The 17,471-nt window shown below is 34.8% G+C and overlaps 3 protein-coding genes across 5 annotated transcripts; all 3 read left to right on the top strand.

Moving 5' to 3' along the window:
• The first annotated feature begins 690 nt into the window (after nucleotides 1-690).
• LOC108486769 (uncharacterized) lies at nucleotides 691-3,246 on the top strand. 3 transcript variants are annotated; one of them, XM_017790984.2, is made up of 3 exons: nucleotides 691-838; nucleotides 1,196-1,383; nucleotides 2,843-3,246. In XM_017790984.2, exons 2-3 carry the CDS (start codon nucleotides 1,202-1,204, stop codon nucleotides 3,027-3,029), a joined length of 369 nt encoding a protein of 122 aa, XP_017646473.1. In that variant the 5' UTR covers nucleotides 691-838; nucleotides 1,196-1,201; the 3' UTR covers nucleotides 3,030-3,246. The 3 variants fall into 3 exon arrangements, with proteins under 3 accessions (XP_017646473.1, XP_017646474.1, XP_017646472.1); XM_017790985.2 differs by having other exon boundaries at nucleotides 702-937; XM_017790983.2 differs by having other exon boundaries at nucleotides 708-860.
• A 535-nt stretch (nucleotides 3,247-3,781) lies between these two features.
• LOC108486768 (probable phospholipase A2 homolog 1) lies at nucleotides 3,782-5,039 on the top strand. Its single transcript, XM_017790982.2, has 4 exons — nucleotides 3,782-4,215; nucleotides 4,356-4,395; nucleotides 4,498-4,617; nucleotides 4,721-5,039. The coding sequence occupies exons 1-4, from the start codon at nucleotides 4,012-4,014 to the stop codon at nucleotides 4,897-4,899; spliced, it is 543 nt and encodes a 180-aa protein (XP_017646471.1). The 5' UTR covers nucleotides 3,782-4,011; the 3' UTR covers nucleotides 4,900-5,039.
• Nucleotides 5,040-8,194: 3,155 nt separating this feature from the next.
• LOC108483931 (uncharacterized) lies at nucleotides 8,195-13,313 on the top strand. Its single transcript, XM_017787479.2, has 7 exons — nucleotides 8,195-8,721; nucleotides 8,847-8,979; nucleotides 9,063-9,166; nucleotides 9,809-9,980; nucleotides 10,102-10,242; nucleotides 10,456-10,654; nucleotides 10,757-13,313. The coding sequence occupies exons 1-7, from the start codon at nucleotides 8,690-8,692 to the stop codon at nucleotides 13,120-13,122; spliced, it is 3,147 nt and encodes a 1,048-aa protein (XP_017642968.1). The 5' UTR covers nucleotides 8,195-8,689; the 3' UTR covers nucleotides 13,123-13,313.
• Nucleotides 13,314-17,471: the final 4,158 nt, after the last annotated feature.

The raw sequence follows: 17,471 nt of genomic DNA, 5'->3' as shown, positions 1-17,471 counted from the left end.
GATGAATCATATTTCATAACCAACTATTTACCCCATATAATGAGAGGTTAGTTCAAAATAAGTATGTTGACTTATTTAAACATTGTTAAATTTTGTCATTTTTAGTAGAAGTAACAAAATGTAATTAAACTACCAATATAAAAGCTTCTATAGTATTTTTACCCAAAAAGAATTTTTTAAACCATGCAGCTTACATTATTTTATATTTGAATTTTATTTTTAAATTTAATACTTTTTTTCAATGTGGCACCTATATTTAAAAAAGTTATATTTTGGTATCCAAATGTAACATTGAATTTTTAAGAGTTTAATCGAGTTTAGTGTTAATTTGATAAAATTCATAATTAACTAATAATATTAATAATTAACTTTCATCAAATCAACACGTGAAAATAATCATATACATTAAGTTATATTTAATAAATTAAACACAAAATTAAATAAATTCATAACCAACATTAAATGTATTTTAATAATAAAAACATAAAAATTAGAGATTAATATTATTAAAATTACCTATCATGAAATTAACATTAAAATCTAAATTAAATATTAAAAATTAATATAATTAATTTTGTGTAAAAATGTATAATTTTACTAAATATAAATATCACTTAAAAAATAACTATCACATAAAAAATTTATCAAAATTGGGTACTAAATAGTGTCTTTAGCTTAAATTAAAATAGAAGATCGGAGAAAATATTTGAAATTGTAGAAGGACCCTTGTAAAATACGGAAATTAAAAGTTCACCTAAAAAAACCCCACCAAAAGAGGTCAAGGTCATCCACTGATCCGCAAAACCTGCTCTGTCAGTCTCTCGCTCTTCTTTCTAAGGTAAGCGGCGGGAGAAGCCAAGGTCAGTACCCTCGCGTCTTTGTAGTCAACCGATAACACGTTCATTTCATACTTTATTTTGCTCTTATCAAAGCTAAGGTTCACATCATTTGCTTAGATCTACAGTGTATTTGATTTTTGAATCGTTCACGATTCTCTTTGTATTCTCAGATCTATTGATTTAGAGCACGATCACTATCCACACTTCTTTTATTTCCGCTACTGGTTGCTTTTAATGTTAATTTTTAGGGTTTTGATTAACTGATTTTATGTTCTTTGTATTTTTTTTATCTTAAGATTCTCCAAGGCATTTTCGATATTTAAGAAATTTATTTTATGTTTTTATATATGGTGCAGATTTTGATGGCGTCAAAACTGCTGCAGTTGCAATCTAAGGCTTCTGAAGCTTCGAAGTTTGTAGCCAAGAACGGATCTGCTTACTATAAGCAGTTGTTGGAACAGAACAAGCAATACATTCAGGAACCATCCACAGTGGAGAAGTGCAACGAGTTGTCTAAGCAGCTGTTTTACACTCGCCTTGCTAGGTATTTCTTCTTGCATTTTTTATATTGGCGCCTACATCCATGAAGGTCTTTAAGTTTAGATAATTCAGTGCAATGCGTCAATGTATTTTGCTTGCGACAGTGAGTTAACGAATTTGTCTGCATCAAATTTGGCTACCAAATGTATGTTAACATGTTGTTTATCATTTATGCATTGCGTCTACATTAATCATATAAACAGAATTCAATGTTGTCAACTCATTTGGTTGTTCGTTTATGGTATCTCTCCTATTCTCAAAAGGTTCCGAGCAAGGTAGAAAAACTGAAAGAGACGGTTAGTCATGAACTTATATCATGCATTCCGATTTCAAAATATATGATTTCATGATTCCCTGAGATTTGATTTGTTAAATTAAAAAAATTTAAAATTTCTTTTATTTAACAGATGAGTGAGTTACAAAAAACTGTTGTGAAGGACATATGTTATAACTAGTCCAAAATATCAATCAAGTTGTTTCGGCAATATTTCTTAGGCACAAACCAAGTGAATTTTTGTTTTGATAGAGGTGGCAACATATGAAGTTGTTTTATATGGAATTTCAGGTCTGAAATTTTAAATTGTCCTCTTCTATTGCCAAGCAATTGATTATGGTGGTTTTTATCTGTAAATACTTTTTCTTTTTTGGGTTTATGAAATGAAACTAGTATGCTTTTTTAAGTAGAGAATTGTATATATTTATAGTTTCATTGGCCTGTTAGATGTTACTTGGGTTATGGCCTTGCTTGTTATTTTTCTTTCCCTAGCTGCTAAATTACTCACTAGTGTTTATGTGTTCTCAACCTTTGCATATGTCCATATTTATCTGCACTATATTTTTTGTTTGAGTTACAAAATTTGTCAATGAAGCATTGTATAAGGTTTCTGCCCTTCTAGTGATAAGTTTCGTTTCGCCTAGGATTGTTTTGGATGACCTTTGTGAGAGAACATTTTGTCAATGAGACAACTTGGATTTAATGAAAGGAAGTGAAATTCTTGCTGTGTAATTGAAAGACCTTGGATGGTCGTTTGATAATTATTGTTATCAACATAGGTGTAGAATTCAACTTTACTCCATGAAGAACAGAAAAATCATTTTCTGGGGAATCACCTGGAAATGTATGTAATTTTGTTACTCCTTTCATTTTGCATGTGGCTTACGTTTGAGAATTCCCTAGTTTTTCATCTTTAGAAGGACTGTTCATTATCTTTAACATGCTTGTATTTTCTGAATGTAATAGAATAAAAGGACAAAACAATGTGGCTGGGTTGCTTATTATTGTGTTTTACAAAGAGTCGATGATAATGCTCCCTATATCTTTGTTTATTTGCAATTTCCTTGTTATATGCTGTTCCTTTAGAAACAAATATGAAATAGTTTATGCTTGGAGGCAGTACTACTCGCTAAAGTCAGAATCACAATGGCATATCAAAATAACTCCTTTTTTATGCAATTGTTTGCAGTATCCCTGGTCGTACGGAGTCATTCTGGAAGGAGCTTGATTATGTGAAGAATCTGTGGAAGAATAGGCAAGAACTGAAGGTTGAAAATGCTGGTATTGCTGCTTTGTTTGGACTGGAGTGCTTTGCATGGTTTTGTGCGGGTGAGATAGTGGGAAGGGGTTTTACTTTTACTGGCTACTATGTCTGAGGGTGATCTTCTGGCGGACGGTATTTCATGGAGTTGGAAGTGTATGCTCTTCTGGATGCATATTTTTTGTTGTTTTCATGAAAATTTTGAAGCTGAGAAATCAGTGGTTAATATGGTAGCTAAATAATTTATATAGTTAAAATGGCGTAGGTTTGTTTGTAAGCCTTGCTATGAACTATACGCAAGATTGATGATAATTGTGCAAATTACTCACAAACTTAATTCCTCCATTCTTCCCTTCTGTTTTTATCCCTATGGTTAACCGGCCAACTTTTGACCAACTTTTCTATTACCTTCACTAACTATGCAACTAGTGTTGATGATTCACATTTATGTATCTGCTAGATTAAGAGGGTTTACCGTCGTTTGGATTTAGAATTGGGTGTCATCGTGGACTTTGCTCTATCAGAATAGATTAATATTGTGGTTGTTTATGGTGTAAAATCTAGTTCTTCGATCAATTTGTGGATGAAACTGATTCAAAATCTTCTGCATCAACCTGCTTTCTACAGACTAGAGTGCATTGACAGCTCTGAGTTGGGTTAAATTAGTGGTAGAGAGCCAATTGCTATCCTTTCGGTGTTTGCACTTATGAAGAATCAAATGCTTCTGCTTTTGGCTCCAATAAAAAAAAGGTTAATGGACTTTTTCTTTTTGATTGATTTAATCTTAATATTATTAAAAAATTAAATAAAATTAAATTTGAATAGCGTTAACTTTTATTATTAACAGACTAATATTTTTGAAAGCATTTTGTAACGGATTTTTTTTAAGTTGAACAAAAAATAATGATTTTCATATCATTTTGTAATCGTAAATGTTTGTTCTATTGAGGAATTAAATCCATAAACGTGGACGTACGGGCCCAGACCACCAGAGTCCTCTCCGCCAGTGCTTGTGTTGGGAGTTAGAAACTCGGAATTGGGAGGGATGATCTGGTAATTTTATCAGTTCGCCCCGCGGTTTCACCTCGATCAATAGAATGAGCGAGAAACACTGTTGGACGACGCGGATCGAAAAAGAACTCTCCAGACAGAATAACAAAAAGGCGTATATCGGACGACGAATCGTGATAGAAATGTTGCCCGGTTCTTTTATTCCGGCTCAGACGCGTCTGGTAGCAGCATTTGCTTTCATCTTCGTTTTCCTCATCGTCTTCGCCGATTCCGTTACCAATGATTCCCAGGTCTGATATTCTCGAAACCCTAGTTTCTTTTTGTTTCCGATTAAGCATGATAATTCGAATTAATGCATCCAATTTTTTAATGCTGGTTCTCTCCGTTAATAGAATTAATTGTTGTAACAGAAAATTTAATGATTTCTCAGGTAAAATGTAGCCGAACCTGCATAGCTGAAAACTGCAACTGTGAGCACCCTATTCTTCATCTCTCGAATTAAGTATTTTCTTTAGAATTCAATTAGTTATTTTTTCTTAATCGATGAAATTAATTTCAAATCTGGAATGAAGCCGTTGGAATCCGTTACGGGAAATATTGCGGGGTGGGATGGTCTGGTTGTCCTGGAGAAAAACCGTGCGACGATCTGGACGCTTGTTGCAAGATCCACGACGAATGCGTCGAGAAAAAAGGTTAAAAGCTAATTGATTGATTCAGTCTGTTTTTCTTTTTTATGGGTTGCCCAATTGTTTGGCAGACAGAATCACAATATAATTGCTGCCATTGTTTTTACAGGTTTGATTAACGTAAAATGCCACGAGAAGTTTAAGAGTTGCATAAAGAAAGTGCAAAAATCCGGCAAGGTTGGATTTTCTCGGAATTGTCCCGTTGAGATGGCTGTGCCTACCATGATGCAAGGTATGGATATGGCCATCTTACTCAGCCGACTAGGCAGCACCAAGCTTGAACTCTAATTTCTGAACGTCAAAAATTTACTTCATTACACTTCCATTTCATTTGATGTGTTAAGCGCTATACTAGTATTCCCATTCATACACGATATCCGTGTTCGATTCTTTATTAAATTGGTGAGAAATATGAACGTTTTTAATCATCTGAGTACTTCGTGAATGTTGGCCATTATAGTTGAATCGCTTATATTTTTGTTGTTTTTTTCGTCATCATTTTTCTCTTAATTCTTTTTTTTCTCAAACTTGATGGGTTATAAATTTTTTTCTTCCCAAGGAATTTTATCTCCCGCAGCTTTTTCCCTAAGAGTGGGTATTCGATTGAGTCGAATCAAAAAAATTCGAGTTAGACGAGTTAACGACATCCTATTTTAGCAACCGAACTTAATTTGAACCTTTTTTCGAATCAAATTGAATCAAGCCAAAAAATTTTCGAGTTGAGTTAACGAATCATATTATTTATACTCAATATTGAGTTTACATGGACTGATTATTTAATTAGTAAACGAAGTCCAATATTGTTTAACTACATAAATAATATAATTATTTTATCTTTTAATTTAATGAGTAAATATTTATTAAAACGATGTAATTTTGTCTTTTAACTTAATGGTTTTGACTTTTAACATTAGAAAAGTTAAATATTTATCAAAATGACGTACTTTTGTCTTTACATAGATCGATTATTTAATTAGTAAACAAAGTATAAGATTATTTAACTATATAAATAATATAATTATTTTATTTTTAATTTAATGAGTAAATATTTATCAAAACAATATAATTTTATCTTTTAACTTAATGATTTTGACTTTTAACTTTAGAAAAGCAAAATTTATCAAAACGATGTAGTTTTCTCTTTTTTATTCGGATTTTGGATAACTCGAATTGTGTAATTCATATTCGAGTTAAACAGAAAAATTTTATTTTTTTATTCGAGTTGATACCTAACTCAAATAACTCAAATTATTTAATTCAAAATTTAAATTTTTTATCAAGTTTTTCGAATCAAATCAAATTTTGCTCACCTCCATTTCTTTGGATGCTTAAATCCATCATTTGGTACTTGGTAATATCCGTTTTTTTTACCTGTATGGATCATGACAAAAATGTAGTTTACTTGTGAATTGATATGAATCGATTGTACGAGACTAAAAAATCGATTGAAGTGATGATTGAAGTAAAATTTTTTAATTTTTATGATTTTTTAATAATTCATTTGTTTGAACTGGATGAACCAATAACCAGTAGTTTAATCAATTCAATCACCCGTTTGATTCGAATGACATTGATAATCGTATTGATTTTTTATTGTTTAATCATTGTTTTAGGGTTAGCGAATCAAAGATATTTGCTAATATTTATTAGGGTTTAAATTTTCATAATTTTGTTAATATAATAAAATTAGTTTAATGGTGAATTTGTTTAATTTTATGGTTAATTTATTGAATATAAATTGATAAATGTGATTTATTGATGAACATTAATCACTAATATTATTAATTAATTATGAATTTTATCAACATTTGTGATATATATACTATATTAAAAGGGTGTCAAATTTAAATATGAGATGATATTATATTTGTGAATGATGAATTTTAACATTTCCTCCCCTCCTTTTTGTCAAAAGCAGTTCAAACAGGCAGCTTCCATTTGAATTAATGAATTGAGTTCACTGATTGATGTTAGGATGTTAGCGCAACTACCAACCGCATAAAATTGACCAATTAGTATATGGCCCAACGAAGCATTACAAAGGCTTACAAGTTACACTCCTGATCTAACTGATTTTGATTTCAGTTCCATGTTTTTTCATATGAAATCTTTTTTCGTCCACTCGATTTGCATATTTATAATAATAATAATAAAAGGCGTAAAAGACATGAATTTCATTATTCTTTACTTATTTGTCTGGCGATATTGAAGAAAAATAAAGAAGCGTTCGAGAACTATATCAGAATTTCCATTTTCCCATGCGCGAATCTACACCTGGACCTTTATAGCCTTTTCTTTTGAATTTATAAAAGGTCAAAATATATCACACAATTTTTAAATTTAGTTCTTATATATATATTTATATATATATTTAGAAATTTAAGGGTTCATTTTTCAAATTTCAACATTTAAAATTAATTATTAACACTATTAAAATTATTTTGTTAATTTCAAATTTATTACAATGTCAATTTTTAGTCACATTGTTATTATGTGAGTATTTTTTATTTTAAAATATCATGCCAAAATTTTAATATTTAATAAAGTTAACAATTGAATATGAATTTTGAAATATAAAATAAAAATATTAAATTTTTATAAATAAAAGTACAAATATTAAATTTTAAATTTGTGAAAAGTAAATAAATTTATAACATATTTTAACCTTTAGAAAACTAAAAGTGTGCTATCTCATTACTTAACAATAAAGCCAATCTTATTTTAAAAAAACTAAAAATCCCATCAAATGTCTATGCGTATGGAAATCACGGATTTAAAATATAGATGTATTTTAAAAATAACATAAAATAAATAATGAAACTTATGGTTTGAAACTTATTAATTATGATAACACGTGAAATATATACAATATTAAAATAAAAATTAGATTAAAGTATGAATAAAACGAAATTTAAACACATAAATACATTAGATAAACAACACTAGATGCACTGTTGTTATTTATCATGGTTTTGACTTATCATCGTTTGTGAGGTAATCTTGTGTTGTGACATCAACTCAATTAACAAAATTATTAATATATACAACTAATGAAGATAATAAATTGTGGATATTACAATAAAATGTATAAAATATATTAAAATAAAATTTTGATTAAGTGTAAGTTTGAAATTTTATTAATCTAATTGGCGAGGTTCAAATTTCATTGTATGCACTTTATTTACTTTTAAATAGAAAGACTAAATTATCATTGAATAATATAATATATTTTAATTACGAAAATACATTTCAGAAGATCTCTAACTGAGTTAGTGACTCAGTTGATGGTGATATAAATTTGATAAATAGGATAAAAATATAAATCTACAATTAATAAAGACAATAAATTATACATAATACAATAAAATTGATAAAGATAATAAATTATATATATTACAATAAAAATAAAAATATATATCAAATTGAAACTTTAATTGAATGAAAATTTTAAAATTTTACTAATTCAAATTAATACTATTCAAATTTTATTTTTAAAATATTAAATTATTTTAAAATAATATAATTTATTTTAATTACATAAAGCGATCTTGGTAGTACGGCGACCCTCGCTAAAAAGATTGAAAATTTTATACCCAAAAGAAAAGAAAAGTTCTACCCTATGGAGAGGCGTTTTTGGTAAATTCCACATGAACAGAGAGTTCCACGTCGTTAATTATTAATTTCCCAATCAACCTCTGATCTCAGACTCTGTGTCCCCTCTGTTTATCAAAATCAACAATATATTTTGAATTTGACTCCACACGCTTTCCTTATACTGTTCCCAAATTTCAAGTGTTCTAATCACATTCGATTTCTGATCTGACCATCACAAGAAATTGAAAAAAGGAATAATAATAAAAAAAAAACGACATTTCAATTTCCGCGAAAACTCCAATCCATTCTTATACCTTCCTTCGCCGCTAAGATCCCAGTTTCCGTTAACAAATCAATCATCCGACCAAATCAAATTCACAATCTCACTTTCCCCTTCTGATCCAAAGCAAAAGATAAAACCCCTTTTTAGTTCTTCTGATTCCCTCTTTAACGACTTATCATACTCCATTCCGGGAAAATAAAAATGCTTCACAGGAGTTTCAAGCCAGCCAAATGGTAATTTCTTTTCTTAATTTTATTTCTATATCTGTTAAATTAATTGATTTTTGTGTGTGTTTTCTAACCGAAGAGGAAGTATGATCTTTTGACCTTTTTTTATTATAATTTTTGACTTGATACAGCAAGATGGCTTTAAAGCTAGCGATACCTCGAATAAAGCTAATGAAGAACAAGAGAGAAGCACACGTTCAGCAGTTAAAGAGGGAGTTGGCTCAATTACTGGAGTCGGGGCAAGATCAGACGGCCAGGATTCGGGTATTAACTTTTGATCAGAGTTTTCTTTATCTTGATTTTGTTTTTAATTCTAGTGGCATTATTTATTTATTTTAATTTTTCAGGTGGAGCATGTCGTTAGGGAAGAAAAGACTGTGGCAGCGTATAATCTACTTGAGATCTACTGTGAACTAATCGTCGCACGTATGCCGATCATTGAATCTCAAAAGTGTGTAAATTACTTTCTTTACTGTTTCATTAAGTGATTTTAAACGCCTTTTATAATTGAATCTCAAAAGTGTGTAAAATTACTTTCTTTTACTGTTTCATGAATTGATTTTAATCGCCCTTTATGGATTTAGGGTAACGCTACTGAGTTTGCCGATGTTTGAAAAAATAGAGGCAAATTAACCTTCATTGTTAAACCAATTAGACTTGGTTTATAAAACCCCCAAGTTCCCTTAATACCTAGGGGAACCCTTGGGGTACTTTGTTAGTCCAATGGATTTATGGACATAGGTAACCCTCTAAATACTTGGAAAGAACTTAGTAAAAGTTAAAGATGCATGTGTTGAACAGGTATCCCTATTTGACACTCACACCTGATTTCAAGTAACATAACTGGGAAAACTGATATTCAATTCAAGTACAATAAAACTACTTTGATTTGAAATTTTAGTAGATTGGCGACCTCTGCTAGAGGTTGGTGCACCTGTTAATTTCAGTGGCTTTGAGTAGCTGGATATATGTGCTTGAGTGCGTCGAGGATGAATTTATAAGTGTTTTGGTCTTTCAGCTATACTAATTTTTTTCTCTATTGCTATATTTTTAGTAACCTTAGATTGTGTTTTCATCGACTTGAATTATTCAGAAACTGCCCCCTCGATTTGAAGGAAGCAATTTCAAGTGTCACATTTGCGTCTGCAAGGTGTGAAGAGATACCAGAACTCAAGGATGTCTCAAAGCATTTTACAGCAAAATATGGAAAAGAATTTACTTCTGCCTCGCTTGAACTGCGTCCTAATTGTGGTGTTGGTCGTATGGTGAGTTTGTATGGAACATCTACTCTTGAATTAACAGTAGTTGAAATGCACCCAGATTTTAGTATTATCTGGCATAATGAGAATTATATGGCCCTAACAAAATTCTTTTGATTCCTTTTAGTTAGTTGAGAAACTATCTGCTAATGCACCTGATGGTCCAACCAAACTCAAAATATTGACTGCAATTGCTGTGGAACATAAGATCAACTGGAACCCTGAATCATTTGGAGCTAAAGAATCAAAGATTTATGATGACATGCTGGTAAGACTAGTGTAAAACAGGTTTCCCTTTTTTTCTTGTTTCTTTTTTCTTTTTGATGTGCAAACAAATAAATATTTATTTAAACATACTTGGAACCCTCCATGCAGAAATATTCAATTATGAAGTGGTTGTATGTTGTTACTCGTTTGTCCGAGGTTAACTGATTTGCTCGATGACTAATGCTCTCTCCATATGAATTTTTTTTTTCTGCAGAATGGACCAAGTACTTCTATGGATACAGGCACCCCTAATGTTCAAGATTCAAAACACACTGGAAGAAATGAAGCACCCGCAAGCTTCTATGAGCACAGCTCTAGATCATTTCTTCATCCTAATAATTTTGATCACTCAAATGCTAGTACCAATAATTCGGTGTCCTCTGGAACTTATCCTCCAAATTCGAAGCCTCATGGTATGTTAATTATTAGATTTAAACTTATTGACTGATCATCTTTTGGTTTTTTTTTTTTCATTGTATGTTACTTGGTATTTATTTCGGTGCTTTGCTTTTCAGGAACTGAAAATCAAGGGATGGAGTTTAGGAATTCATATTCTGGGAATGAGAGAGCTTCCTCTTCGCCAAGTCAACATTGGGAAATGAAATTTAAGGATGCTACTGCAGCTGCTCAGGCAGCTGCTGAATCTGCAGAGCGAGCAAGTATGGCTGCCCGAGCTGCTGCTGAACTTTCAAGCCGGGGAAATATCTCCCAGCAGTATTCAATGGAGTCATACATGTCCCCTAATGGTATGAGAGATGAGGAACTACAGAAGTATACTGGCTCATCATCAGAAAATGAACATCATGCCAGACATCAGATTAATAATTCCCTTCATGGAAGGGCTTCTGTGAATTATGAACAAGCTGACGGGAATGAACAACATAACCAGGAAGAGGGGACTGAAAATGTTTACAGTAACATTGCAAGGAGTGGTGATAAATCCACTCATGATTCCTTCAATGAAATGTCATCGGTGAATAATGAAATCAGAGATGCATATTCCCTAATAAACTCATCTGAAGACAGGCAGATGGAGCATTTTGCTGAAGTGAGCATGAAGAGAAACTCAGGTGGAAATGGGAAGCAATTTGTGAATGAACTGCATGATATTAAGAATCCTCAGAATGTTGATCATCATGACGTCAGGGATGGGGAACAATCAAGATATTCTTCGTCTGTTTCTCAATTAAACACATCTACCGGTGATCATGATGATCTCTCTGATCTATATTGGCAGGAGTCAGAAAATGATAAGAGAAAGTCTGGTGAAAGCAGGATGCAATTTGAGAATGAACTGCATGATAGAAAGAGTTCTTATGATGATCATGATGTTTTATCAAATATAAACTGTCAGAAGTCTGGAAATGGTTCTGGTGAGGATTTATTTCATCTCAATGATGAAGCAAGCCTTCCAAGAGGCACAGAAGAAACAACAGGTTCTTTTGACAATGCCTCGGCAGTTTTTGATGATTATGGATCAGATACTTATGAAGACAATTTTGGTTTGGAGGAAGAGCCTAAAGTACATGAATACAACATGAACTTTTCTTCTTCGGGTCAGATATCACCTAGTCATCCATTTACAAGTACAAATTCTTTGAGCATTGAGCAGAATATCAATTCAGCTCAAAAGTCCGTTTCAAAATCCAATATTTTCTCAGAGGAGTGGCCTGCTTCTGCCTTCTTTGAAAGTTCAACTAGCTCTGCAGTTCCTTCTCATGGGGATGACTTGCCTGCAACATTCGATGATTACGGCCGTAGTTCAGAGAGTGAAGAGGACATAGGCAAATCTAGGTTCGTTGGGAATAGCAATCCTGGTATAGGTAGTCAGAAACAAAATATGGATTCCCAGGAGGCTGGAAACAGTTGTCTCAATTCACGGTTGGTTGAAGGCATGGAAGATACTGAACATTCTAATGAGTCTAGTCTGGAAGAAAGAAAGGAACTGAACTTGGGAAATTTGACAGGTGGCCTTCGAAATAAGGGTTATAGGCGTCCACCATATTCTAAAGTTCCTGGAGGCAATGCGTTATCCTCTGAAGAAGCAGGCAATGATACATCTACTAGAATTAAGCAATCATCCTTTCCCGCGGCAGTGGAAGCTTCAGTTAGTTCTGGATCTTACATTCATAAGCCATATGGTAGGAAAGAGAATGCTGAAGTAAGTAGAATAGTCAGCACAAGAGCACCGGTTACTCAGGTTGACTCTAGTGACGATGATTCTCAGGAGGAACAGCCAAAACAGGCTTTTAGTAGCACTGATGATCAATACAACAAAACTCCAAGCTTTGAAGAAAGTAAAGGCTCATACAACAAGAGATCAAGTTCAAGGACCCCTGTCCCATATTTTGATTCTGGAAATAGTGGTTCTGATGAAGATCTTCCTAAAACAAGTTTAAAGGTGCATTCAAACACAAGAATTTCTCGAAGGACGAAAGCTCCTCTTTCATATTCACGGAGAAGTTCTAATCACAGAACTACAGTTTCCTCCGAGCCAGCAGTAGCGCTTGACAATGGTGAGGAAAAGAGTTTAACCTCAAAGAGCCCAGATGCTGACGAAGCTAAACCAAAGACTCAGCCTCAGAAGAAGAGCTCGGATCACCGAGAAAGTTTTCAGCATTCCCGGTTTTCATCTCAACCAACTTTAAGGCCGGTTTCAGAGACCAAGAGATCTTCAGTTGGTGGAACTTTGAAATCATCAGAAAAGGAACAAGTATCTTCTCCCGTCCGGAAGAGTATATCATCAGGTAGTGCCAAAAGTTCGAAGGCTCAAACATCAATTGAGGGATCATCGAAGGAGAGTGCCACTCATGTTCACCCTAAGCTTCCTGATTATGATACCTTGGCCGCACACTTAAATTCCCTCAGACAGAATCGCTAATGTATATGTAGTTTCTGAATTTCCAATGTGCTGCCTTATGTTATTATGACTATTTTCGATTTGCATGTTCATACAGATTTTTTTTTTTTTAACATTACAGGGATGTATAATATATTACCTATCCAACTAGAGTTGAAATGTTATTTCCGTTGATAAAGCTTCTTTGATGCAATAAAACAGCTTCTTTGAAATTGGAGAAATAAAAAGCAGAATAAGTTTCTCAGGCTGTGTCTCGGGATGTGAATGTGTGAAGAGAGCAACATCAGTCATTCCAAATGGCTGCTATGGGTTATCATCAAAACTCCTGCTTTAGATCGGGTTCAACCCTTATCTTTACTTGTATAGTCTAAAAAATGAATTGATGGCTTTCAACACCCAAATTCTTTATCAGACATCCAAAAATGTGTATAAATGTGTATAAACCAATTAAATGAATATGCTTATTGAAGTTCAACTCTTTGACATACATAAGTATTCACTGATACAACAATATTCAAATTCACAAAAAGAAAAACTTTTGCAGGTTTAAATAACAACTATCAAAACTAGGTCATTTCAACCAAATTAATTCTCGAGATTAATCAATACTAAATTAAATTAAAGCAAAAACCCATGCATATTGACCTAAATAATCCAAATCCATAATCACAAACAACGAATTAAAGAAAAAAAAACAGAAAAAAAAGAAGGAACTGTCTTCGATATTTCATGATATTTAGGAAGGAGGATATGACGGTGGAGATTGATTTCAGTTCCACCCTGGCCTTGCCCCTCCTCTCAGCATTCACTATTGACCTTAACGCATCGTTCAGTATCCTCCTTCCAATCTCTCTCTCGTACTAGTTCCAGAGCCGAACAGCTAAACCCTCAAAGTTACAACCAGATCCTCGATTGGACTAACGAGAATGGTTTCGTTTCAACCTTCTATTATATGGAATCTCACTGTCGGACTAGTAAATTAAAAAAATTAAGAAGATAAAAATAACTTCAAGTAAAAGCTAAATTTTAAGTAAAACTTTTTTAAGTAAAAAATGTTATATAAATAATTTTAAATTTTAGGAATAAAAGATATATATTTTTTAAATATATACTGGATTTATAAAAAAAAAACTCAAGATAAAACATTTGGGCTACTCGAATTATTAACACCATGTACCAATAAACGAACCAACAGATTACCCAAAATCAAAACAAGTAACCCAGTTAATAACTTAATCCTAACAAATCAAAACTTAATTTAACTTTTTATTTAGATAGTAAATAGGCTAGGGAGAATAGTTGTACAAATGAGGGAAGATGTTTCCTTTTTATAGATCAAATCCCTTCAAATAGATGGCTAAATCAAATCCCTTCAAATAGATGGCTAACATTTAGTACATCGGATGGTTAAAATTATGCCACATAATAGTATTAACAAATTTACACATTGTTAAAGTAATTTATTGCTTCTGAAAAATTTTACTAAGTTTTACAAGATTTTGGTCTCTGTTTTAGACTTTAAAACTCTTTGAGGCCTCCTAGATTCTTCCAATACATTCTTGTCACATAACAGAACCATTAGGCTCTTATCGAAAGTGCATCGTTTCGAACTTGTTACACTTGCGAGAGCCTCCCAGGGGTTGGGCCTCCATTTGCACTCTAGTGGCTTTTGTCCACACTAGTGTCACGGGGCTAGACCTTTCGTCTCGCAATCCGTGCGGCCTTAGGCGATTCGCTCGTCCAAACTCGCCCAAGTCAGCCTTTACTCGAATGAGGATTCGTTAAGAACTCCTCCAAGGCACCAACTCGTACAGCGGAAGCAAACTTGTGCCAAAAGAAGCTTATAAGAACAACAGAAAGGGACGCTCGCAAAGTGTTTGAGTAAATGCTCTCTATTCTCTTATTCACAAAGAATAATGAAACAATGAATGGAGTGAGTACAAATGAGGGGGAGGCTCTCTATTTATACTTGAGCTCCCCCAAAACCGACGGTCAAGATACAATTACATCGACGGACGAGATTAAAGGGTACCTACCATCAAATCTCTAAGAATATAATATCATATCTTCTAAGATTACATATCTTAGATAAGATATGTAATCTTATAAAATAATATCTTATAAGATTCCATATCATATCTAAGATCTCTAAGATTATAATATCATATCTTTTAAGATCATGTTTCCATATTTGTAGATGGACCTTCAATCTCTTCAAGCAACGGGCCAGTCCGATTGGGCCAACCAGACTTTAATCGACAAGCTTCTCCAGCAGTTCCTTGAATCGGGCCACTCACGTGGGCCAAATGATCCCCATCTAAGTAATAGACCTCCATCGGATGCATTTGGTTCGATGGTCACGGGCTTTGAACTCGCCCGTGACATTCTCCCCACCTATTCTCGCAAGCGTCCTCGTTGCGACTCTTGAATGGCAATCGACTTGATTCGCCTTGGATCCCACTTGTTGTCTTAGCTCTATCCTTTCTTTGGGACTTTTGCCTCGGCTTCGTCGCTTCTTAACTCGAGCCGTCCTACTGCGTTTGTACATCTCGACGACCGTGAGTTATGTCACTCCCTTGCCCACATTCTAACTTCCTCGAACGAATCCTTATGATTCACGACACTTGGCTTCGCTTTGCCCACGCCTCGGCCTCCTTGCTCAAGAACTTCGAAAGGGCCCCTACGTTCTCGCCAAGTACACAAGTTAGAATGCAAAACACTATCAGAGTGTTTCGAATATACCTTTGCATTTATTCGGGTCAACTGTCCCACATGCATCACTTCTTTTTCCTTGAAGTCCGATGCACCACCCACATCTCCCATAGGTGGAAGCCTTGTCGATGACTCGGCCAACTCTGACGCTTCACTTGATTCGAGCCTCATTGTTCCTAGCTTCACTGTTTTCATCGCAACTTCTTCCTCTAAGTTCGATGACAAACTCACCTCTCCCTTGGGTGGAAGCCCCTCCGACGACTCTCTATGCTCGAACGTTGCCTTTCCTTTGACTACGGCTTGCTTTGGACAGTTCCGCAACTCATGCGGACCACGGCACAAGAAGCACTTTACTCGCTTCTTTTTGCTCCTCTTAGCCCTCTTGGCTTCGGCTTTACCCTTGCTCGAACCAAGCTTTTTGGGCTCCTTGTCTGCTCCATTGTTCCCTTCGATGACAGACTTGCTCTTCTTTGCCCTCTTGGCTTCGGCTTTACCCTTGCTCGAACCAAGCTTCTTGGGCTCCTTGTCTGCTCCATCGTTCCCTTCGATGACAGACTTGTTCCTTTTTGCCCTCTTGGCTTCGGCTTTTCCCTTGCTCGAACCAAGCTTCTTGGGCTCCGATCCGCCGATCATTCCCATCGATAATGACTTCCTCGGACACTTCCGCAACCTATGCGGACCATGACATAAGAAGCACTCGACTGGCTTCTTCTCGCTTTCGGCCTCCTTGGCTTCAACACCCGTTGCGCTCAAACCAAGTCCCAAGGCCTTACCCACCGGCTTCTTCCTAAGCGTGGATTTCATCGGACATTTCTTTAGCATGTGTGGACCGTCGCAGAGAAAGCATTTCAGCTTGTCCCTTCTCTTCTTGGGTTTCTTCTTCCTAACTCGTGGTTTCCCATTACCACAATTGTCGCCGTTGCCATTGCCATACTCATCCGTATCTTCCTTGTGATTCCCTTCACATACGCCTCTTTCCTCGGACTTGGAAGATCCAAGCTTGTCTTTCCCTAGACCAAGCTTAACCACGGATACCGCTACCTTCATGGCTTCCGACAGCTTTTGGACACCTCTTTGTTCCACCTCCTGTCTGACCCACGGCTTCAATCCCTCTTGAAAAGCAAGCATTGCTTCTCTCTCGGTCACATTCGAAACTTGGAGTATGAGTTCCTTGAACTCACGAACATACTCCCCCACTGTGCCCCGTTGCGTTATTCCTTGCAACTTTGCCCGAGCTTCTTCCTCAGCAAACTCCGGGTAAAATTGTCTCTTCAACTCGCATTGGAACTTCTCCCATGTTCCAATCTCACATTGCCTTTTATCTGTGGTCCTACCTCGCCACCATAAAAGCGCAATATCAATAAGAAATAATGAAGCAGTTTGTACCTTATCCGCATCATCCACGATGCCTTTGGCACGGAAGTAGTTTTCCATCATCTACAAGAAATTGTCCACATCACCTGCAGACCTTGTCCCCACAAACTCTTTCGGTTCCGGGACACACTCGCTACTGAGTGCTGCACTCGACACTCCTTCTTCCACTGCTGCTCGACACAGGACCAGCTCTCTCTCGAGCTCCTCTATTCTTGTGCTTAAAGTCAGCGTCGTGGCCATTGTTTCATCCTTCAAAGCCTTCACCATGGCTTCGAGAGCATTGT

The sequence above is a fragment of the Gossypium arboreum genome, chromosome 5 (assembly GCF_025698485.1).
Source record: "Gossypium arboreum isolate Shixiya-1 chromosome 5, ASM2569848v2, whole genome shotgun sequence".
In the NCBI taxonomy this organism is placed as follows: Eukaryota; Viridiplantae; Streptophyta; class Magnoliopsida; order Malvales; family Malvaceae; genus Gossypium; species Gossypium arboreum.
The sequence above is the reverse complement of the archived record's forward strand: the minus strand, read 5'-3'. Positions and strand labels throughout refer to the sequence as shown.

Bases quoted from the DNA above. Each gene is read 5' to 3' on its own strand.
- LOC108486769 (XM_017790984.2), top strand. From the start codon at position 1,202: ATGGCGTCAAAACTGCTGCAGTTGCAATCTAAGGCTTCTGAAGCTTCG. The intron at 1,384-2,842 runs GTATTTCTTCTT...AATTGTTTGCAG, and splicing joins TTTTACACTCGCCTTGCTAG to TATCCCTGGTCGTACGGAGT.
- LOC108483931 (XM_017787479.2), top strand. From the start codon at position 8,690: ATGCTTCACAGGAGTTTCAAGCCAGCCAAATG. The intron at 9,167-9,808 runs GTGTGTAAATTA...TGAATTATTCAG, and splicing joins CCGATCATTGAATCTCAAAA to AAACTGCCCCCTCGATTTGA. The intron at 10,655-10,756 runs GTATGTTAATTA...TTTGCTTTTCAG, and splicing joins TCCAAATTCGAAGCCTCATG to GAACTGAAAATCAAGGGATG.
- LOC108486768 (XM_017790982.2), top strand. From the start codon at position 4,012: ATGAGCGAGAAACACTGTTGGACGACGCGGATCGAAAAAGAACTCTCC. The intron at 4,216-4,355 runs GTCTGATATTCT...ATGATTTCTCAG, and splicing joins CCGTTACCAATGATTCCCAG to GTAAAATGTAGCCGAACCTG. The intron at 4,618-4,720 runs GTTAAAAGCTAA...TTGTTTTTACAG, and splicing joins CGAATGCGTCGAGAAAAAAG to GTTTGATTAACGTAAAATGC.